General features: G+C 38.0%; 1 protein-coding gene across 1 annotated transcript; it reads left to right on the forward strand.

Moving 5' to 3' along the window:
* The first annotated feature begins 1,246 nt into the window (after window positions 1-1,246).
* LOC127417732 (selenoprotein T2-like) lies at window positions 1,247-19,915 on the forward strand. The gene is made up of 6 exons (XM_051657919.1): window positions 1,247-1,562; window positions 4,847-4,957; window positions 5,064-5,190; window positions 6,999-7,086; window positions 7,204-7,350; window positions 17,986-19,915. The coding sequence occupies exons 1-5, from the start codon at window positions 1,357-1,359 to the stop codon at window positions 7,323-7,325; spliced, it is 654 nt and encodes a 217-aa protein (XP_051513879.1). The 5' UTR covers window positions 1,247-1,356; the 3' UTR covers window positions 7,326-7,350; window positions 17,986-19,915.
* The last annotated feature ends 380 nt before the right edge of the window (window positions 19,916-20,295 follow it).

Raw genomic sequence — 20,295 nt, forward strand, 5'->3', positions numbered from 1 at the left:
ATATATATATATATATATATCCACTTTCACTTCCACATTCTTTTTTTTTAGTTTTTTGGCGACTCGCATTCTTTGTGCATAGTGCTTGTCGGGGCTGGTCAAAGGTGGAGATTATGTAGTTTTTGGAGCTTCACAGTTGTGGCCACCTTTAACTTGCATTGTATGGATCTACAGAGCTGAAAAATTCTTCTAAAAATGTTCATGTGTGTCTGCAGAAGACAGATAGTCCTTCACATCTGGGATAGCATGAGGGTGAGTAAATTATGAGAGAATTTTGATCCCACAAAAGCTCAATGGGGTTAAGATCCATAATACTCTTTTCCAATTATCTGTTGTCCAATGTCTGTGTTTCTTTGCCCACTCTAACCTTTTTTGTTTTTGTTTTTCTGTTTCAAAAGTGGCTTTTTCTTTGCAATTCTTCCCATAAGGCCTGCACCCTGAGACTTCTCTTTACTGTTGTACATGAAACTGGTGTTGAGCGGGTAGAATTCAATGAAGCTGTCAGCTGAGGACATGTGAGGCGTCTATTTCACAAACCAGAGACTCTGATGTACTTATCCTCTTGTTTAGTTGTTCATCTGGGCTTTACACATCTCTTTCTGTCCTTGTTAGAGCCAGTTGTCCTTTGTCTTTGAAGACTGTAGTGTACACCTTTGTATGAAATCTTCAGTTTTTTTTTTGGCAATTTCAAGCATTGTATAGCCTTCATTCCTCAAAACAATGATTGACTGACGAGTTTCTAGAGAAAGCTTTTTCTTTTTTGCCATTTTTGACCTAATATTGACCTTAAGACATGCCAGTCTATTGCATACTGTGGCAACTCAAAAACGAACACAAAGACAATGTTAAGCTTCGTTTAATGAACCAAATAGCTTTCACCTGTGTTTGATATAATGGCAAGTGATTTTCTAGTACCAAATTAGCAATTGAGCATGATTACTCAAGGATAAGGTGTTGGAGTGATGGCTGCTGGAAATGGGGCTTGTCTAGATTTGATCAAAAATGACTTTTTTCAAATAGTGATGGTGCTGTTTTTTACATCAGTAATGTCCTGACTATACTTTGTGATCAGTTGAGTATAAATTTCCTTCCGAAACAGCTAAATCTGAACATTATTCCAAACTTTTGGTTAGAGTGTTTAGATAATTCAATTTCTAAATTCAGTGTCATATATCACCAGCATATGGCGCAGTTGCCCGACTTTTCCAATGACCAGCGTGAAAGACTTTTATTTTGAAATATCGTCGTTCTTCGCCATATTGGTCACTTGCTTGATCCTGGTCGGCAGTGGTGTGGCAGCTCGGCGGTGGCAGTAGAACCGTGGGCTCGGTTCTGTCGCCGTACACAGGGCCAGAGATGGCGGAGTACAGTCAGACGGGTATATTAACGGCCCTGTTGCTGTTTACTGTGTTAACAGTGAGGGATATTTATGTGGGTCGGAGCAGCATGACTCAACAGGAGAGCAGCAGCGGGCCTGACAGCTTTCAGGAGCCCGACATACACACACAGAGGCAGAACAAACCCAAATTCTATATGGGTCCACTTCTCAAGTTCCAGTTCTGGTGAGATAATAATTAAAAAAATATTGAATTAACTTTACAGACTGTTTTAAAGAGATATTGCTAAGGTAACTTAGCATACTAGCTGTCTTACTGAAAAAAAGAAAATATTGTGTAATATTTATAATTAATCACTAACGATATACGTTTTAGTAATATTATACTATACGTAATGTAAAAAAAAAAACTAAAAAAAAAACGTGTTAATAAAATGAAAATTCTTTATAGTATAAATCAAGTGAATTCAGTTGTTCAAAAATACATAATGCAGTTCACACAAATTTGATACTTGAAAACATCTTCTATCATGTTTTCAATGACTGAGTTCAAAGTCCTTTGATATTTGTTCTGGGGCTTAAAGTAAAATAATGACCAATAACCAACATGTAGTTTGCTATTGTTGTCACAGGACTATAACTTAAAATATATATATATATATATATATATATATATATATATATATATATATATATATGTGTGTGTGTGTGTGTGTGTGCATATATATATATATATATATATATATATATATATATATATAAAATAAAAGGAGTCAAGGACCCTTTTTAGACCTTCATGACTGTGATAAAATAAATAAGACTTATAAAAATAAGACATTTTGTTCAGGTCATATGGATATCATGTCGATATTGTGATTTGATGTTTTGATATAAAAACTTTATAAATAGATAAAAAAAAAAACAAATTAGTAATTTTTCTCAGAAAGAAATGTCTATTGAAGAACTATTGTGTCTGAAATTACAATTGTTTTCACTCTGTAATACATCATTTGCAGGTAAAAGATAGTGATGTGCAAAACTACCAATTTAAAGCTACCAATGGACCAGTCAGTGCGTAGTCTGAGCTAGGCAACTATAAGGAACCCATGTGTAAGACTTCATTATGTCCATTTGTATTAAAAAAAGAAATATATATACAATATAGCATTTTAACTTATCAAACTAATTTTGTTATTTTAGAATATAAAATATAACATATTACCATAGGCTATTACTATTATCATAATGATAATTTTGCAACATACAGATGGAGGCTAAATAGTCAAACTTGTTCAAGAAACATTTCTGGGGCTGTACTGAATTATGACACACGACAATTCACCTGTAGTCCCAATGTCGTTGCATGTTAATTTGCATATGCATCCTGAGAGTCTAAACAGCGTCGTCATAGACAACACTATTCTTACAAACTGCTCCCAGATGACTGACAGAAAAAAAAAGTGAGAACTCACCATTCGCACGTGTGTTGCACAAGACACAATCGAGCTGCGCGCGTTGGCGCCAAAGCGCAAATTAACTTCTGAACAAAAAAGCAAATCAGACATGCGCATCGCCGGTGTTGTACCGAATTTTGACTCCCTATATTCTTATTTTTAGGGGTAGGTGTAGGGATGTGCTTTAGATGTATGCACCAATAACGGTTAGGGATGGGGTGGGCTTTAGGGATATGGGCCAGTCAGGTAGCGGGGAGTCGCAGTCTGGCAGGGAGTCAAATTTCGGCACAACACGGGGATGTCTTTCGTCTGTTCTTCAAAATATAATCAGGCATGTTTCCTCAAGGCATACATGTTTGTGTCTAGCATAATTTCTTGTCGACAGTGGTGGGTAAATGTGCAGAATTACCCACCACTGCACATAAATACCCTGGCTGTTAAATATTGTGGGGCATGACATGTAGTTTATAAGCATCCAGCTGTTTATAAGCCTTTTAACAGCTAAACTGTTTATTAAAGCATACAGAATCTTCAGAATGACTTCTGACAAATACTCTCCACAATACCTCTCAAATTAACTTGGATTATGCATAAAAAACAGGAACATTGATCACGGCAGGTGATTTTGACATCCGACAGTGAACAAATGGTGCTTGATGGCTGTAGCAGTGGTGCATTAAATCAGAGATTATTTAGCAGAGATGGGCCACTTCTATTAAAATGAATGGGAGAAGTTGGAACGCTCAGCCAAGCAGCTCTGAGCACCCAATGGTATTGGATTCTACCGGATGTAGAAAGGAAGTCCCGCCATACAGTTAAAAGAGCCAGTCACCTTTTAGATACAGACACCACCTGTCAATCAACTCTAGAACACGCATGTGCATTAGCTATAGAAGCCGGGAAAATGGTGTTTTTTTTTAAGCGTAATATGAGATCAAGAATCACAATTAATGATTCCAGAGTTGTCAGATTTTATTACTGATTTGAAATATGTACTTGATCATAATCTTGACCAACTATTTTTGAGATTTTGTAGCTGCACTGGCATGACTGGAAATATGCTGCCTTCATGTGCTATCGTAATTATCCTACTTTTCACTTCTGAAGTGGTAATTACGAGTAAGTCGTGCTGAAGTGCTTTGTTGTCTGAAAGAACAGGAAACATGGATGACGCCAGGTTCGTTCATACATATTTTTTTAGGAACTTTTATTTTGACAGCATAAAATATTACTCAGCTTGCTGACGATAATGGAATTTTGGTCACTACAAGCTATTTTTGTAAAAATTTATAAAATGCACCAAATGGTTGCTGATATACATAAATGAATATGACAGAAACTGCAAGCGTTAACAATTAGATGTATTTAGAAAAATGAATAAAACCTGTCATTAACTACAGGAACTGTACTCTTCTCCGCCATGTTGAAAGATCACGACTCCTCCCATCTCGGCAACTCGGGTATCATCTAGAGTTCCAAGTTTCCCACTTGAACCTACGACTTCGCTGTGTCATTCATGTGCTCGGAACTCATAATTACGATATTTTCAAGTCCACTTGAAGGGCACAATAGCCTCCCGAGAGTGTTCCAAAGATGCCCGACTGTGGACTGACTTGCTAGAAAGACATTGATTAATGACTAAACATAAAGAGTTAAAGACACAAAACTTCTCAGTGAGAAAACCTGTTAATGTGGAACTCTGCAAAAATGCAACTAAAAAAAAAAAATTTCATCAAGGAGACGATTTTAAGATCGTTTGGCTCAAGAATTGCGATTTGTAAAAGAATCTATTTTTTTTTTCCCCAGCCCTAAAAATTTCACAGGCTTTTTGGAAAATGTATGCATTTGATGTACATAAGTAACATCTATGGGACAAAAACTTTGCTTATATTTGTGAAATAAAACTGTCAAATTAAAATTGGAAAGCCAAAGGTTTGTTATTATTTTATTAGATTTATGTAGAATTTGTGCTGTAACTGCATTAATGTTAAGTTAAATGAGTTTTGAGAAAAAATTACAAATATAAACATATTATTAACCACATCTTCCTCTTCAGCATATCCTGAGGGTACAGTAAGGTGTTCCAGGAGTACTCCCGGTCCATAAGCCAGCTGTACCCGGACATCAGAATCGAGGGAGAGAATTACCCTCCCAAACCTATCAACAAGTGAGTCTGCTTTTCTAAATGTTATCGAATTAGTCCCCTCTTTACATAACCTTCGATATTCACAAGTGATGTGGTTGAATTCTTATTTTAATGTCTTCCATTCCAGATACATTGCAAATTTCATCTCCTACTTTAAACTGCTTGCCATCGCCTTGATTGTGACTGGACAAAATCCGTTCCAAATGTTCGGGATGAACACTCCAAGAATATGGTCCTGGGGACAGGAGAATAAGGTAATGCTTGTGTCCCTTTGATTAAAGATAAACTGCTGTAAAGTTGTTGGACTCTAATCTGATTGGGGTGGAATAGAGGATAAATATAATCTTTCACTGTGACCGTGTCATAGTTGAACTGTGATGGCCTGTTTTGTGGAATAAGCAGCATTTCAAGACTGCAAGCTTGGCGTGTGGTTGGGAGGGCATGCCCACAATTTTCGGAATGCGTAGAATGATGTAGCAACTGGGTAGACACTTGTGTTAAAGGCAGCATGTAATCAAAATTGACCCTATTTACTTTTTATTAAATGTTAATGAGACATAAATGCATTTGAATGCATAATCTTTCCTCAAGATGAATGTACTAACTAGAGCCCGACCAATATGGGATTTTTGAGACAATACCGATTTTAGAGTGGGAAAATTCACTGATTACCGATATGTTGGCCGATATATTAAATATTAAAATTGGAATGAAAACAGACCTTTTCTATGTGGATTGTGCACCAATTTTGCACCGATACTAGGCAAAGGTACTCAGAAGGCTGCTTTCTTGAACAAATATTTTTATCAAAGAATATTTGACATTGTTATTATACATTGTCAACAAATTCTAGAAATGAACACTGAGAAAATAAAGAATAAATAAAAATACAATAAATAGCTTAATAAACATCAGTACTGTATGTTTAGTATAAGTCAATTGCTGACCATTAAAATAAAGAATAAATAAATTAAAAAGCTAAATAAACATCAGTACTGTATGTTTAGTATCAGTCAAATGCTAACTATATTAATACTGCCGAGTCAAGATAAACAGCAGCAGCAGTGGTGTTACACTGTATTCTGCTGCACAAGTTCAGGGGAAACTTTCAACAGTGGAAAACCAGACTTTTAAATATTACATTTTATAAATGCAACGACTGGAATTGTTCGGTTGAAGGGGGTACCAAACTGTGAATCCTGAACAAAACAGTTTGGTGAATACATGTTTACTCATTAGCTTCCCGCAATGACAACAATGAAAGTAGCTACGTCATTAGCTAGTTAGCTATAAGCTCGTTGTCACGGAGAGTAAAAGACGGACGTTGTTTATTTTACTTTCCAGCATTGTGTCTCACCAACTAAGTAATAACATAGCGTGAAATCAACACTCAACAGACACAATCCACCACCGCACTGTTGTCTGCTGAGCTGCAAAAAGATGTTCTGATATTTACCTTTCAATCTGCTACATTACTGACTGCACTGACAAACTATAGCTGGCTAACAGCAAACAAACATGAGTGACATGGTTGTCAGGGACAAGGTTAACGTTATATTAATTATATTGAAAATGGAAAATGATGGGGTCATTGTTTATTAAGTTTCCAGTATGTATTTAACAAACTAGTTAACAACTTACTGTGATGACACCGCTGAACTCTGCCCTGTCTGCAGAGCCACCATCAGTTCTAGCTCTGTTGGAGTTGGAGCATGCTCTGCTGGACAAACTACGCTATGACAACAATTCTAAAGCATTGTTTTCTGCATTATGTTTTGAAAAAAAAGTTTTCATATCAGCTCTTATGTACCGATATATCGGTCGGGCACTAGTACTAACTTCATCTGCCTTTTCAAAGGACTTTTCAGCTGAAGTACACAAGGCAGAAAAGGCAGAGTAAAATAATATAACTAAACTAATTACAGTTTAGCCTACTTTAAATCCAGTCAAATTCCCAATGGATAAAGTCTTTGTTTTATTCTGTTCAAAGTCCACATTGTGCTTTTTACAGTAAGTAAAACTTGAGAAAATGTTTCTCACAGATGTCGGGTCTGTTTTCCAGATATTTTCCTGTCTCATGGCATTCTTCCTTAGCAACATGGTGGAGACCCATTTCCTCTCTACTGGAGCATTCGAGATTTCATTGAATGGTAATGTAATTTGGATGAGCACTCTGCTTGGGGGGGGGGGTGAATCTTGCTTTGAAGTATATAGCTAAACCTTGTATGTATTTCACAGAAATATCACTAGCTCTTTCTCTGTTTTAGATGTGCCCATTTGGTCCAAGTTGCAATCAGGATATGTGCCCAACATTCAGGAGCTTTTCCAGATCTTGGATAATCACCTTAAGATGAATCAGGTCGACAAGATGAACTTTCCCTCACCGTAGTGCTGTTGTTTTTGCCAAGAGACAAGTGAGTGGTTAAACCTGTATATTGACACCAGCGTTTATGTCACAGCATGCACAACGTCTGCTTTGTCAAGCATGGCAGGTGTTTAACAAGGGTTTGCTTTTTTCAGTACATGCTTAAAGGTATGCAAATCTTTTTCAGTTGCTTGTACAATGTCAATATGAAATAGATTTTATATAGTGACAGGCCATCGGCAGTATGCAGCTGATTGTACAGTCTGTTTGTTCATACTTGTTTCCCAAATTCAAACATATTAGCAAAACATATGTAGTCCTTTTAAAAATTACATGATCAACAAATAGAGAGAGAGACACAAACAAACATAAACACACACCGCGCTGTGTGTGTGTTTATGTTTGTTTTATGTTATTTTAAGTTCAGTTATGTCATTAAAATTTACGTTGACTGTGCTGACGGTTCCTGCCTCCTCCTTGCCCATCATTTACCCAATACAGCTGTGCACACAGAATTCATTCGTGCTCTATTTCTGTGAAGATGACAGAATGAAGAAATGCTATTTTCAAATACACACACGGAATCTTACAAGATGTAATGTAGTTTATGTGAAATAATGGCTTGTGGGTTTAATCAATGAGTCTTAAAATAACATGATAAAGTGATAAAGAAATATATTAATATTGCATTATTCAGTATATATCTATAACACGGTTCTGTGGAATACTCTATTCTGATTGGCCAGTTGCGCCATCTAGCAGTCTGGTATTGCTCAGTAACAACCGCACATCCACATATCAGACCACTAATCCGGGTATTTTCAAGCCATCGTTCCTGTTAAGTTAAGTTTCGTTTACTGCGCATGTGCGAAGAGCACCTTTTTTGGGTTAGCGTGTTTTTCTGGGAGCGGAGAGAGTCTGGCATCCTATGGAAAGAGGATCTGCCGTGTTGAATGTTATGGAGCAATAAAGAGAAATTGAATTGAATTGTCAAGAACCATTGCAGTTATTGAGTTAACATTGGTACCAGAGGATGGCTGCCGCTGGGAATTACAAAAATCCCCCACCGTTTGACGAGAAGACGGCTTACGAAAGTTGGAAAAATGAGATTGAAATTTGGAGACGTGTTACTGATCTGGAAAAGAAAAAACAAGCCTTGGCAGTTACTCTGTCACTAACGGGCAGAGCAAGGGACAGTGCTCTGGAAATTTCTGCTGAAGATTTGAATGCTGACACTGGAATGCAAACACTTATAGCAAAATTGGACTCTGTGTTTTTAAAAGAAGAAAAAGATCGACAGTATGAGGCGTACATGGAGTTTGACCGGATCACTAGAGAGAACGGTGTTTCTATGGTGGAATACATCGTCAAGTTCGAACGCCGATACAACAGGCTACGTAAGTTCAAAATGGAGCTCCCTGATGCCGTACTAGCCTTTAAGCTACTCGATACTGCCGGACTTACTGTTAAAGATAAACAGTTAGCACTTACAGCTTGCTCTAGCGTTTCTTTCACTGATATGAAATCAGCAGTGAAAAGAATTTTTGGAGATAACGTTACTTCACCACGAGAGGGCGGCAGTGCACTGTAGAACACAGATAGTGACACTGCCTATTACACAAGATACTCAGGCAAACGGGGACATAAGTCAAACACTCAAACCATAGCTCAAGGCACAAACCCCCTTGATAAATATGGAAGAAGAACGAAATGTGCAATTTGCCAAAGCACGTATCACTGGGCAAAGGACTGTCCAAATAAAAAGGAACATGTAAGAATGACAAAAGATGAAGAACTAAAAGATGATGTTGAAGAATGTAACATCACTTTGTTTTCAAATGAATCTTTGTCTAACACAGAAATTTTCATGGTGGAGGCTTTAGGGTCAGCTGTGATTGACACAGCCTGTACAAGAACTGTGTGTGGAGAAAAATGGCTTGAGGATTACACAAGTGGGCTACCACAGAGTGAATTACTGAAAATAGATGACAAACAAAGTACAAGACCTTTCAGATTTGGTGATGGCAAAGTTGTTTATTCCACAAGGAAACAAGACACAAAATGAAAATGAAATTCTTGCTGTGACAGAAAACATGACAACAAAAGAAAAGGAGACAGTCCTATTGAAACTACACAGACAATTTGGACATGCTTCAGCTGATAGACTGCAAAAATTACTGGCCTGCTCAGGTAATCACGATGATGAAAGCAACACAATTCTCAAGAACATTGTTAAAAACTGTGAAACATGTATCAGATACAGCAAGCCAAAACCTGTAGTGGGTTTGCCTATGGCATCAGCCTATAATGAGACTGTGGCTGTGGACTTACATGAGCTTGAGCTGGGAGTATGGTATTTGCATGCTATTGACCACTTCACACGCATCAGTGCAGGGAGTATCGTCACCACAAAGAACCCAAAAGAGATAGTGAAGCACTTTATTCACTGCTGGATAAGTGTTCATGGTCCTCCATGCAGACTGTTTAGTGATAATGGAGGTGAATTTAATAATGATGAAATGAGGGACATGGCTGAAAAGTTTAATATTGAAGTTAAAACAACTGCAGCGTACAGTCCATGGAGTAATGGCCTTGTAGAAAGGCACAATCTGACCCTAACTGAAATTTTGCTGAAGCTGAAGAAGGACAACAACTGTGACTGGAAGACAGCTCTAGATTGGGCACTGATGGCAAAGAACTCTATGCACAATGTGCATAGTTATAGTCCCTACCAGTTAGTGTTTGGGCAGAACCCAAATCTGTCCTCAGTCCTCACTAATAAGCCTCCAGCTCTGGAAACAAGTATGAGTACTTGGATAGCTAAACAAATCACCACACTACATGCAATGTGAAAAGCATTCACAGAAGCCGAATGCTCGGAGAGAATTAGAAGAGCCCTTCGTAAGCAATTGCGGCCCATTCATGACAGATATGAAACGGAGGACAAAGTGTATTATAAGCGAGTAGATTGTATTGAGTGGAAAGGTCCAGGTGTAGTCATAGGCCAAGATAATGTGGTTGTATTTGTCAGGCATGGTGGAACCTATGTTCGAGTGCATCAGTCTAGACTAAGAAAGGTGGATGACCCACAAACAAAACTGTAGGAGACAGAAAGGGAACAAATGAAAACAAATGAATATCCCACAGTAACGCCAGCAGCAGATCTCAGTGACACTGAAAGTGAAAATGAGGAAATAACACCAGCTAATGATGAACGTCTTAATGCTGAAGATGATAGTGAACCTTCTGCATCAGTGCTACCTGAAGGGGATAATCTTGATCAATCCCACATGCCACAAACCCGCTCATCCATGAGCTGTGAAGGTCTAAGACTGAAAACAGACCAAATAGTTAAATACACTATTAATCAAAGTGGACAAATCCATACTGGGAAAATCCTCAGCCGAGCAGGAAAGGCAACCAGTAAACACAAAAACTGGTACAATTTGCAGTACAGTGAGCCTGAGGAAATTGCTGGCACAACTACATCAGTCAATCTAGGACAAATGGACAATATTCAGGTGATTCCATCCGAACATGCTAAGTTGAGCACTGACTCCAATGAAGATGATATATCGATAGTACATGATGATCTCTTTATGCCGGCAAAAAATACAGAACTCAGCACCTGAAAGAGAAATAATGTCTATGAAGAAGTGAAAGATGAAGGCCAGAAGTGTATCTCTACGAGGTGGGTGTGCACACTTAAAGAAACAGCTGCTGGAGTTGTACGTAAGGCTAGACTAGTTGCGAGAGGCTTTGAAGAAATAAACACTCAAGACCTTCCCAAAGACTCACCTACATGTGCCTCAGAGTCTCTAAAAATGATCATGGCAGTCATATGTCAAAATAAATGGCAGCTAAACTCCATGGACATTAAAGCAGCCTTTTTACAACGTGAAGAGTTAACCAGAGATATTTAAATTCGCCCACCACAAGAAGTGCAGAACAAAGGAACCATATGGAAGTTAGAAAAAATGTGTTTATGGCCTAACAGATGCTTCTTTATTCTGGTATAATAGGGTGAAAGACACCATGCAACAATTGGCAGCTACAGTGTCAAAGGTAGATCCAGCAGTATTTTACTGGCTGGATGATTCCTGCAAGGTGATGGGAATTCTTGCATCACATGTGGATGACTTTATTTGGGGTGGTACAGATGCATTCACCATAAACATCATTCCTCAATTGAAAGCTGCCTTTCAAGTTGGACGGGAAGAACATGACAGTTTCAGCTACGTTGGAATAGAAGTACATTCTAAGGAGGCTGAAATACAAGTACAACAAGGAACGTACATAAAAAATCTGCAACCAATCCCAGTGGACTCCACCAGAGCAAAACAGCGTGAAGCTTCACTGACAGACGTTGAGATGGACATGCTAAAATCAAAGATTGGACAAATATTGTGGGTTGCCAGGCAAAGCAGACCTGACATAATATATGACATATCCATCTTGGCATCTAACACAAAGCATGCTACTGTTCAGACCCTGCATTGTGCAAATAAACTTATCAGAAAACTGAAATCAGAAGAGGTCATCTTGAGGTTCCAGTACTTAGGAAAAAACAGTTCTGTTAAATTGGTGGTGTACAGTGATTCCTCAATGGGAAATCTTCCGGACGGTGGCACACAGGGTGGACATTTCATCATGCTTATGGGAGAAAATGGAATATTTTCACCTATATCTTGGCAGTCAAAACGAATCAGGAGAGTTGTACGGAGTACCTTAGCAGGAGAGACTTTGGCACTTGCAGATGGAGTTGACAGTGCAGTTTTCCTCGCTACACTATACTCTGAGATTACCACTGGTGACTGCTCATGCATCAATGTGCCTATTGTGTGTGTAACAGACAATCATTCCCTTCTCGATGCTCTCAAATCTACAAAATCTGTCACCGAAAAGAGACTGCGCCTAGAAATCAGCAGTATGAAGGAGCATATACACTCCGGAACCATTCAGCAGATCTTGTGGTCAACCACCAAAGAGCAGCTAGCTAACTGCTTGACAAAAAAGGGGGCATCTGGACTTGGCCTTCTGAAAGCTCTCAGCACAGGTGTTTGCTATCTTAAGGGCTGAATGGATTTGACAATGATTAGCTTATGTTTTGTCAATGTTTAGTCATTTAAACTAAAACTCTAAAGTTAACCTGTTATTCTGTTAACCTGTTAAATGCTTATGATCTAAACTTTAACAGTTTTCTTCTTAAAAGAAAAAAAGGGAGATTGTTAAGTTATGTTTTATTTACTGCGCATGTGCGAAGAGCACCTTTTTTGGGTTAGCGCGTTTTTCTGGGAGCAGAGAGAGTCTGGCATCCTATGGAAAGAGGATCTGCCGTGTTGAATGTTATGGAGCAATAAAGAGTTTTATTGTCAAGAACCATTGCAGTTATTGAGTTAACAGTTCCTGCTTCTCGGGTCGCTGTGCGATCTCTACAAGTAAACTATTAATATAATTTCAACTCAAATCAATGTTTCAAGTGCATTTATTTATTTATTTGGCAAGTAACCTTGTAATAAGATGCATAATGAGCAATCAGACAGTCATTAATTACAAAATAAAAACCAACAGAACAGAATTTCAGCTGCTCAGTGATTTATTTCTTCTCACATAATTATTTCAACACAAATCAATATTTTTTGTTTATTTATTTATTTGGTTAGTAGCCATGTAATAAGCAGGATAATGTACAGTCAGCCGGTTGTTATCGCAAAATAAACCCCTTCAGGATGATACAAGACCCCTCCGCTTTACATTGAGTTCCTGATCACCCTGTCAGGGTTTATTTTGCGATAACTGGGTGACTGTTCATTATTCCTTATATAGAAAGATATATATATATATACACTATATTGCCAAAAGTATTCGCTCATCTGCCTTTAGACGCATATGAAATTAAGTGACATCCCATTCTTAATCCATAGGGTTTAATAAGACGTCGGCCCACCCTTTGTAGCTATAACAGCTTCAACTCTTCTGGGAAGGCTTTCCACAAGGTTTAGGAGTGTGTTTATGGGAATTTTTGACCATTTTTCCAGAAGCGCATTCGTGAGGTCAGACACTGATGTTGGACGAGAAGGCCTGGCTTGCAGTCTTCGCTCTAATTCATCCCAAAGGTGCTCTATCGGGTTGAGGTCAAGACTCTGTGCAGGCCAGTCAAGTTCTTCCACACCAAACTCGCTCATCCATGTCTTTATAGACCTTGCTTTGTGCACTGGTGCGCAGTCATGTTGGAACAGGAAGGGGCCATCCCCAAACTGTTCCCACAAAGTTGGGAGCATGGAATTGTCCAAAATCTCTTGGTATGCTGAAGCATTCAGAGTTCCTTTCACTGGAACTAAGGGGCCAAGCCCAGCTCCTGAAAAACAACCCCACACCATAATCCCCCCTCCACCAAACTTCACAGTTGGCACAATGCAGTCAGACAAGTACCGTTCTCCTGGCAACCGCCACACCCAGACTCGTCCATCAGATTGCCAGATGGAGAAGCGTGATTCGTCACTCCAGAGAACGCGTCTCCACTGCTCTAGGGTCCAGTGGCGGCGTGCTTTACACCACTGCATCTGACGCTTTGCATTGCATTATATATACAGGTGCATCTCAATAAATTAGAATGTAGTGGAAAAGTTCATTTATTTCAGTAATTCAACTCAAATTGTGAAACTCGTGTATTAAATAAATTCAGTGCACACAGACTGAAGTAGTTTAAGTCTTTGGTTCTTTTAATTGTGATGATTTTGGCTCACATTTAACAAAAACCCACCAATTCACTATCTCAAAAAATTAGAATACATCATAAGACCAATAAAAAAATACATTTTTAGTGAATTGTTGGCCTTCTGGAAAGTATGTTCATTTACTGTATATGTACTCAATACTTGGTAGGGGCTCCTTTTGCTTTAATTACTGCCTCAATTTGGCGTGGCATGGAGGTGATCAGTTTGTGGCACTGCTGAGGTGGTATGGAAGCCCAGGTTTCTTTGACAGTGGCCTTCAGCTCATCTGCATTTTTTGGTCTCTTGTTTCTCATTTTCCTCTTGACAATACCCCATAGATTCTCTATGGGGTTCAGGTCTGGTGAGTTTGCTGGCCAGTCAAGCACACCAACACCATGGTCATTTAACCAACTTTTGGTGCTTTTGGCAGTGTGGGCATGTGCCAAATCCTGCTGGAAAATGAAATCAGCATCTTTAAAAAGCTGGTCAGCAGAAGGAAGCATGAAGTGCTCCAAAATTTCTTGGTAAACGGGTGCAGTGACTTTGGTTTTCAAAAAACACAATGGACCAACACCAGCAGATGACATTGCACCCCAAATCATCACAGACTGTGGAAACTTAACACTGGACTTCAAGCAACTTGGGCTATGAGCTTCTCCACCCTTCCTCCAGACTCTAGGACCTTGGTTTCCAAATGAAATACAAAACTTGCTCTCATCTGAAAAGAGGACTTTGGACCACTGGGCAACAGTCCAGTTCTTCTTCTCCTTAGCCCAGGTAAGACGCCTCTGACGTTGTCTGTGGTTCAGGAGTGGCTTAACAAGAGGAATACGACAACTGTAGCCAAATTCCTTGACATGTCTGTGTGTGGTGGCTCTTGATGCTTTGACCCCAGCCTCAGTCCATTCCTTGTGAAGTTCACCCAAATTCTTGAATCGATTTTGCTTGACAATCGTAAGGCTGCGGTTCTCTCGGTTGGTTGTGCATCTTTTTCTTCCACACTTTTTCCTTCCACTCAACTTTCTGTTAACATGCTTGGATACAGCACTCTGTGAACAGCCAGCTTCTTTGGCAATGAATGTTTGTGGCTTACCCTCCTTGTGAAGGGTGTCAATGATTGTCTTCTGGACAACTGTCAGATCAGCAGTCTTCCCCATGATTGTGTAGCCTAGTGAACCAAACTGAGAGACCATTTTGAAGGCTCAGGAAACCTTTGCAGGTGTTTTGAGTTGATTAGCTGATTGGCATGTCACCATATTCTAATTTTTTGAGATAGTGAATTGGTGGGTTTTTGTTAAATGTGAGCCAAAATCATCACAATTAAATGAACCAAAGACTTAAACTACTTCAGTCTGTGTGCATTGAATTTATTTAATACACGAGTTTCACAATTTGAGTTGAATTACTGAAATAAATGAAATTTTCCACGACATTCTAATTTATTGAGATGCACCTGTATATATAATTACACACACACACACACACACTGGCGGCCAAAAGTTTGGAATAAAGTACAGGTTTTGCTCTTATGGATAGAAATTTATACTTTTATTCATCAAAGTGGCATTCAACTGATTACAATGTACAGTCAGGACATTAATAATGTGAAAAATTACTATTACAATTTGAAAAAAATGTTCAGAACTTCTTAAACTACTTCAAACAGTTCTCATCAAAAAATCCTCCACGTGCAGCAATGACAGCTTTGCAGATGCTTGGCATTCTAGTTGTCAGTTTGTCCTGATACTCAGGTGATATTTCACCCCACGCTTCCTGTAGCACTTGCCATAGATGTGGCTGTCTTGTCGGGCACTTCTCACGCACCTTACAGTCTAGCTGATCCCACAAAAGCTCATTGGGGTTAAGATCCATAACACTCTTTCCCAATTATCTGTTGTCCAATGTCTGTGTTTCTTTGCCCACTCTAACCTTTTCTTTTTGTTTTTCTGTTTCAAAAGTGGCTTTTTCTTTTCAATTCTTCCCATAACGCCTACACTCCTGAGTCTTCTCTTTACTGTTGTACATGAAACTGGTGTTGAGCGGGTAGAATTCAATGAAGCTGTCAGCTGAGGACATGAGGTGTCTATTTCTCAAACCAGAGACTCTGATGTACTTATCCTCTTGTTTAGTTGTTCATCTGGGCTTTCCACTTCTCTTTCTGTCCTTGTTAGAGCCAGTTGTCCTTTGTTTTTGAAGACTGTAGTGTACACCTTTGTATGAAATACAGTTTCAAGCATTGTATAGCCTTCATTCCTCTAAACAATGATTGACTGACAAGTTTATAGAGAAAGCTGTTTCTTTCTTGCCATATTTGACCTAATATTGACCTTAAGACGTGCCAGTCTATTGCATACTGTGGCAACTCAAAAACAAACACAAAGACAATGTTAAGCTTCATTTAATGAATCAAACAGCTTTCAGCTGTGTTTGATATAATGGCAAGTGATTTTTCTAGTACCAAATTAGCAATTTAGCATGATTACTCAAGGATAAGGTGTTGGAGTGATGGCTGCTGAAAATGGGGCCTGTTTAGGTTTGATCGAAAATGACTTTTTTCAAATAGTGATTATGTTTAATACATCAGTAATGTCCTGACTATACTTTGTGATCAGTTGAATGCCGCTTTGGTGAATTAAAGAACCAATTTCCTTCTGAAACAGCAAAATGAATGTTTGGAATAATGTACAGATTTTGCTCTTATGGAAAGAAATTGGTACTTTAATTAAAAAAATTCAAAGCTGTCATTGCTGCACGTGAAGGATTTTTTGATGAGAACTCTTTGAAGTAGTTTAAGAAGTTCTGAACATTTTTTTTTTTTTTTTTATTGTAATAGTAATTTTTCATGTTATTAACTTTTGGCCTGTGTGTGTGTGTGTGTATATATATATATATAAGTGTGTGTATGTATGTATGTGTGTGTGTGTGTGTATATATATATATATATATATATATATATATATATATATATATATATATAATATATATATATAAACAATTAATCGTCAAGCAAACTGAATAATGGTAACAGCCCAAATTGAAGATCTTATAATTTAGAAATTATTTACTGTATTCATTATAAATTAATTATTATAGATTATTAATTTTTCCACCATAAAAGCAGATCCTTGCCTGTCGGTTTGCATGACTCAAACAAGAACTGAATATCAATAGAGTAGAATTCGATAAGAATCAAAATACTTGTTGCCACACTTGGCTTTGTTTTCAAAGAACTAAGGCCACCATATCTCCTTCTCTCATCCAAAACCTCGACGACACAGCCATATCGCTCCCTAGTGGACTCAAATGTAACTTGGAAATTTGGTAAAAGATTCAGAGGGAAAGTACAGTGTAATTCAGCGTTGCTCACAGCAGGCAAATGCAGATAGGTAAATCAATTTGCAATATTCGAATAGTGTTTTTAATGTTCAACAAGCTGGTGCAGAACGACTGGATTAGTCGATTACTCGTGCACATCCCTGTTCTCAACGTGTCATGGAAAATGATTCCAAAACGGCACAGATAGATGCAATAACACATCTGTGTGAACGGCCCCTTAAAGGAATATTCACCCAAACATTTTATTTACTCACTTATACCATCTTAAACCCATTTGACTTTCTTTGTTTTCTTTGTTTATACAATTCAAGTCAATTGGGTCCAAAACTTTCAAGATTTAAAGTGAAAAATTAGTTACATTGTGATCCGTTTCTCACACAAAACCGATCATATTGATTCAGAAAAAATGGATTAAACCACTGGAGTTTTATGGATTACGTTTATGCTGCCTTTATGTCCTTTCAGTAGCTTGAAAGTTTTAGACCCCAATGCGTCCTTCAAAAATCTTAATTATTGTTCCTCAGAAGAAAGAAAGTCATACGAGTTTGAGAATGCATAAGGGTGAGTGAATGATGCGGGAATTAGCATTTTTGGTTGAACAGTTCCTTTAAATATAATTTTCTCCTCCACAGGTCTCTGGAGCCGTTTCTCTGGTCAGTGGGACTGTGGACTGTGGCATAATGAAGGCCTGCACTTCAAACAGCTCGCTGTTAGTGCAGGCTCGATGCTCCGCCACCACACACACTTCCTCTGCCCGGCGACACACCTTTGGATGGACTAGATCTCTTCAGAGCATCAAACTACATGCATTTATCGTAGGAGGATCATGTGTGAGGCCCTAAAGCTATTATTAAATGCAGAAGTTGATGACACATGCAAGTGGTTATTGACCAGTGACTTTGGTTGAGGTTGTTTTCTTTTTGTAACTAGTGCTTTCATCTTAAATTGTATGGGATGTTCCATATTTCTCAAGGCAACTGTGATTTTTATTTTTTTATTTTTACTAATGTCTTAATTACGTTTAAACATAATTATTTGTTTGCACTGGTGTAGAACTGTACTGTACTTAGGGTGTCTGACTTTTTTAATTAGTGGGAATATCTGTACTGCTGAAATATGCAGTGTTGTTAGAGTGAGCTAGATCTTTTTTTTTTTTTTTTAAGGAATACTCTCATTAAAAAGTTATATTCTGTTGTTACTTACACTCGTGTTGTTCCAAACCCAACTTTCTTCTGTGAAATACAAAAGGAGAAGGTTTGAACAAATTCCATGCTGCTGTTTCCTTAACAATGACAATGAATGGTGAGCTCTGTCATACTACAAGTCATCTGATGTCATATGATAACTTTTTGTAAAAAACAGACCAAATTTGGTCTTTATTCACTCAACATTTTTATTCAAATTTGCCGCAGTCGGTTGCAACACGCAATGGCATCTGGCGTCACTGACATCAAACCTGGTGCGGTGCATCTTAATGTGTACAGTACTGTGCAAAAGTTTTAGGCACTTGTGAAAAATGTTGCATAGTGAGGATGTTTTCAAAAATAATGACATAAATAGTTTTTATTTATCACTTAATGTCATACAAAGTCCAGTAAACATAAAAAAAAAGCTAAATCAATATTTGGTGTGACCACCTTTGCTTTTAAAACAGCACCAATTCTCCTAGGTACACCTGTACACAGTTTTTCTTGGTTGTTGGCAGATAGGATGTTCCAAGCTTCTTGGAGAATTCACCACAGTTCTTCTATCTATTTAGGCTGTCTCAATTGCTTCTGTCTCTTTATGTAATCCCAGACTGACTCGATGTTCAGTGGGGGGGCTTTGGGGAGCAATGCCATCTCTTGCAGAGCACCCTGATCTTCTGTTCTAATCTTTTCTATTTGCAAAAGTAATGTTTGGGAGTCTAACATTTATTTTTCCTATTGACACTAAAGATGAAGATATAAATAACCATCTTAAGACAAATGTTTTTGTGAAACATCTTAAGTGCCTAAAACTTTTGCACAGTACTGTATTTGAATGTATGCAAATTTGAGAGTTTAGGTGGAGGTTTTCAGCCAATTCTGACTTTGGTTTGTCATGACATGAGAGGGAGAAAATGACAGAATTTTCATTTTGGGGGAACTATTCCTTTTATTTGGTTGAAACTGTAAATTCATGTCCACTCCATCACAATAGGTTTGTTGCTTTGATTCATAAGGACAGTACGCTAAAGTGCCGTTGTTGGGAATTTAAGGCTTTCGCTTAACTGTTCAACTGTCTGGCACTGCCAGAGAAATCTGTCGAATCAGCGTAACTATAGAGAGCAAGTGTCTGGATTGCTGCAGTCATGATTGTGTGATTGAGAATGTTGCCTATCAAAAGATGTGAAAGGTAATTCTAAAGGCTGCCTCTATTTTTCCAGCTCAATGAATATGTGGTGGTAAGAAATGCAGACCTTATATTTTAGTGTACTTATCTGTGAGTTTGTAACAGAAATGATGCTTAATTGGGATTAGATTGAGAGATAAAAATGTACCCTATTTCACAGTGATATAAAATAAAGATGTAATAAATACATTACTATGTCAATGTGCTGTTTTAATCTCACCAAACTATAGTTTCACTAAAGAGTTATGTGCTCTGATAGAGCTGTCTCTGACTTTACTTGAACCATAGCTGTTACATATTCAAAAAAATAAACACAAAGAAAATAAGACATTTAGTCATTACATTTACTATTAAGTCTAATAGTACAGCTTTTTTTGTTTATTTTTATTTTGTGTTTATTTTTTTCATATTATATTTTGTTAGCTCAAAGAGAGTGAGCATATGTTTAGGTAAATTACCTGGACTGATCATGAGCAATTAAGTGCTGTGAAACAAGTTTAAGCAACACTGAAAACCTTAATAAGTTGACTTTACTCGATTGAGTAAACTCCTTCCCTCAGTTGAATTGA

Source organism: Myxocyprinus asiaticus, chromosome 27 (genome assembly GCF_019703515.2).
Source record: "Myxocyprinus asiaticus isolate MX2 ecotype Aquarium Trade chromosome 27, UBuf_Myxa_2, whole genome shotgun sequence".
NCBI lineage: Eukaryota > Metazoa > Chordata > Actinopteri > Cypriniformes > Catostomidae > Myxocyprinus > Myxocyprinus asiaticus.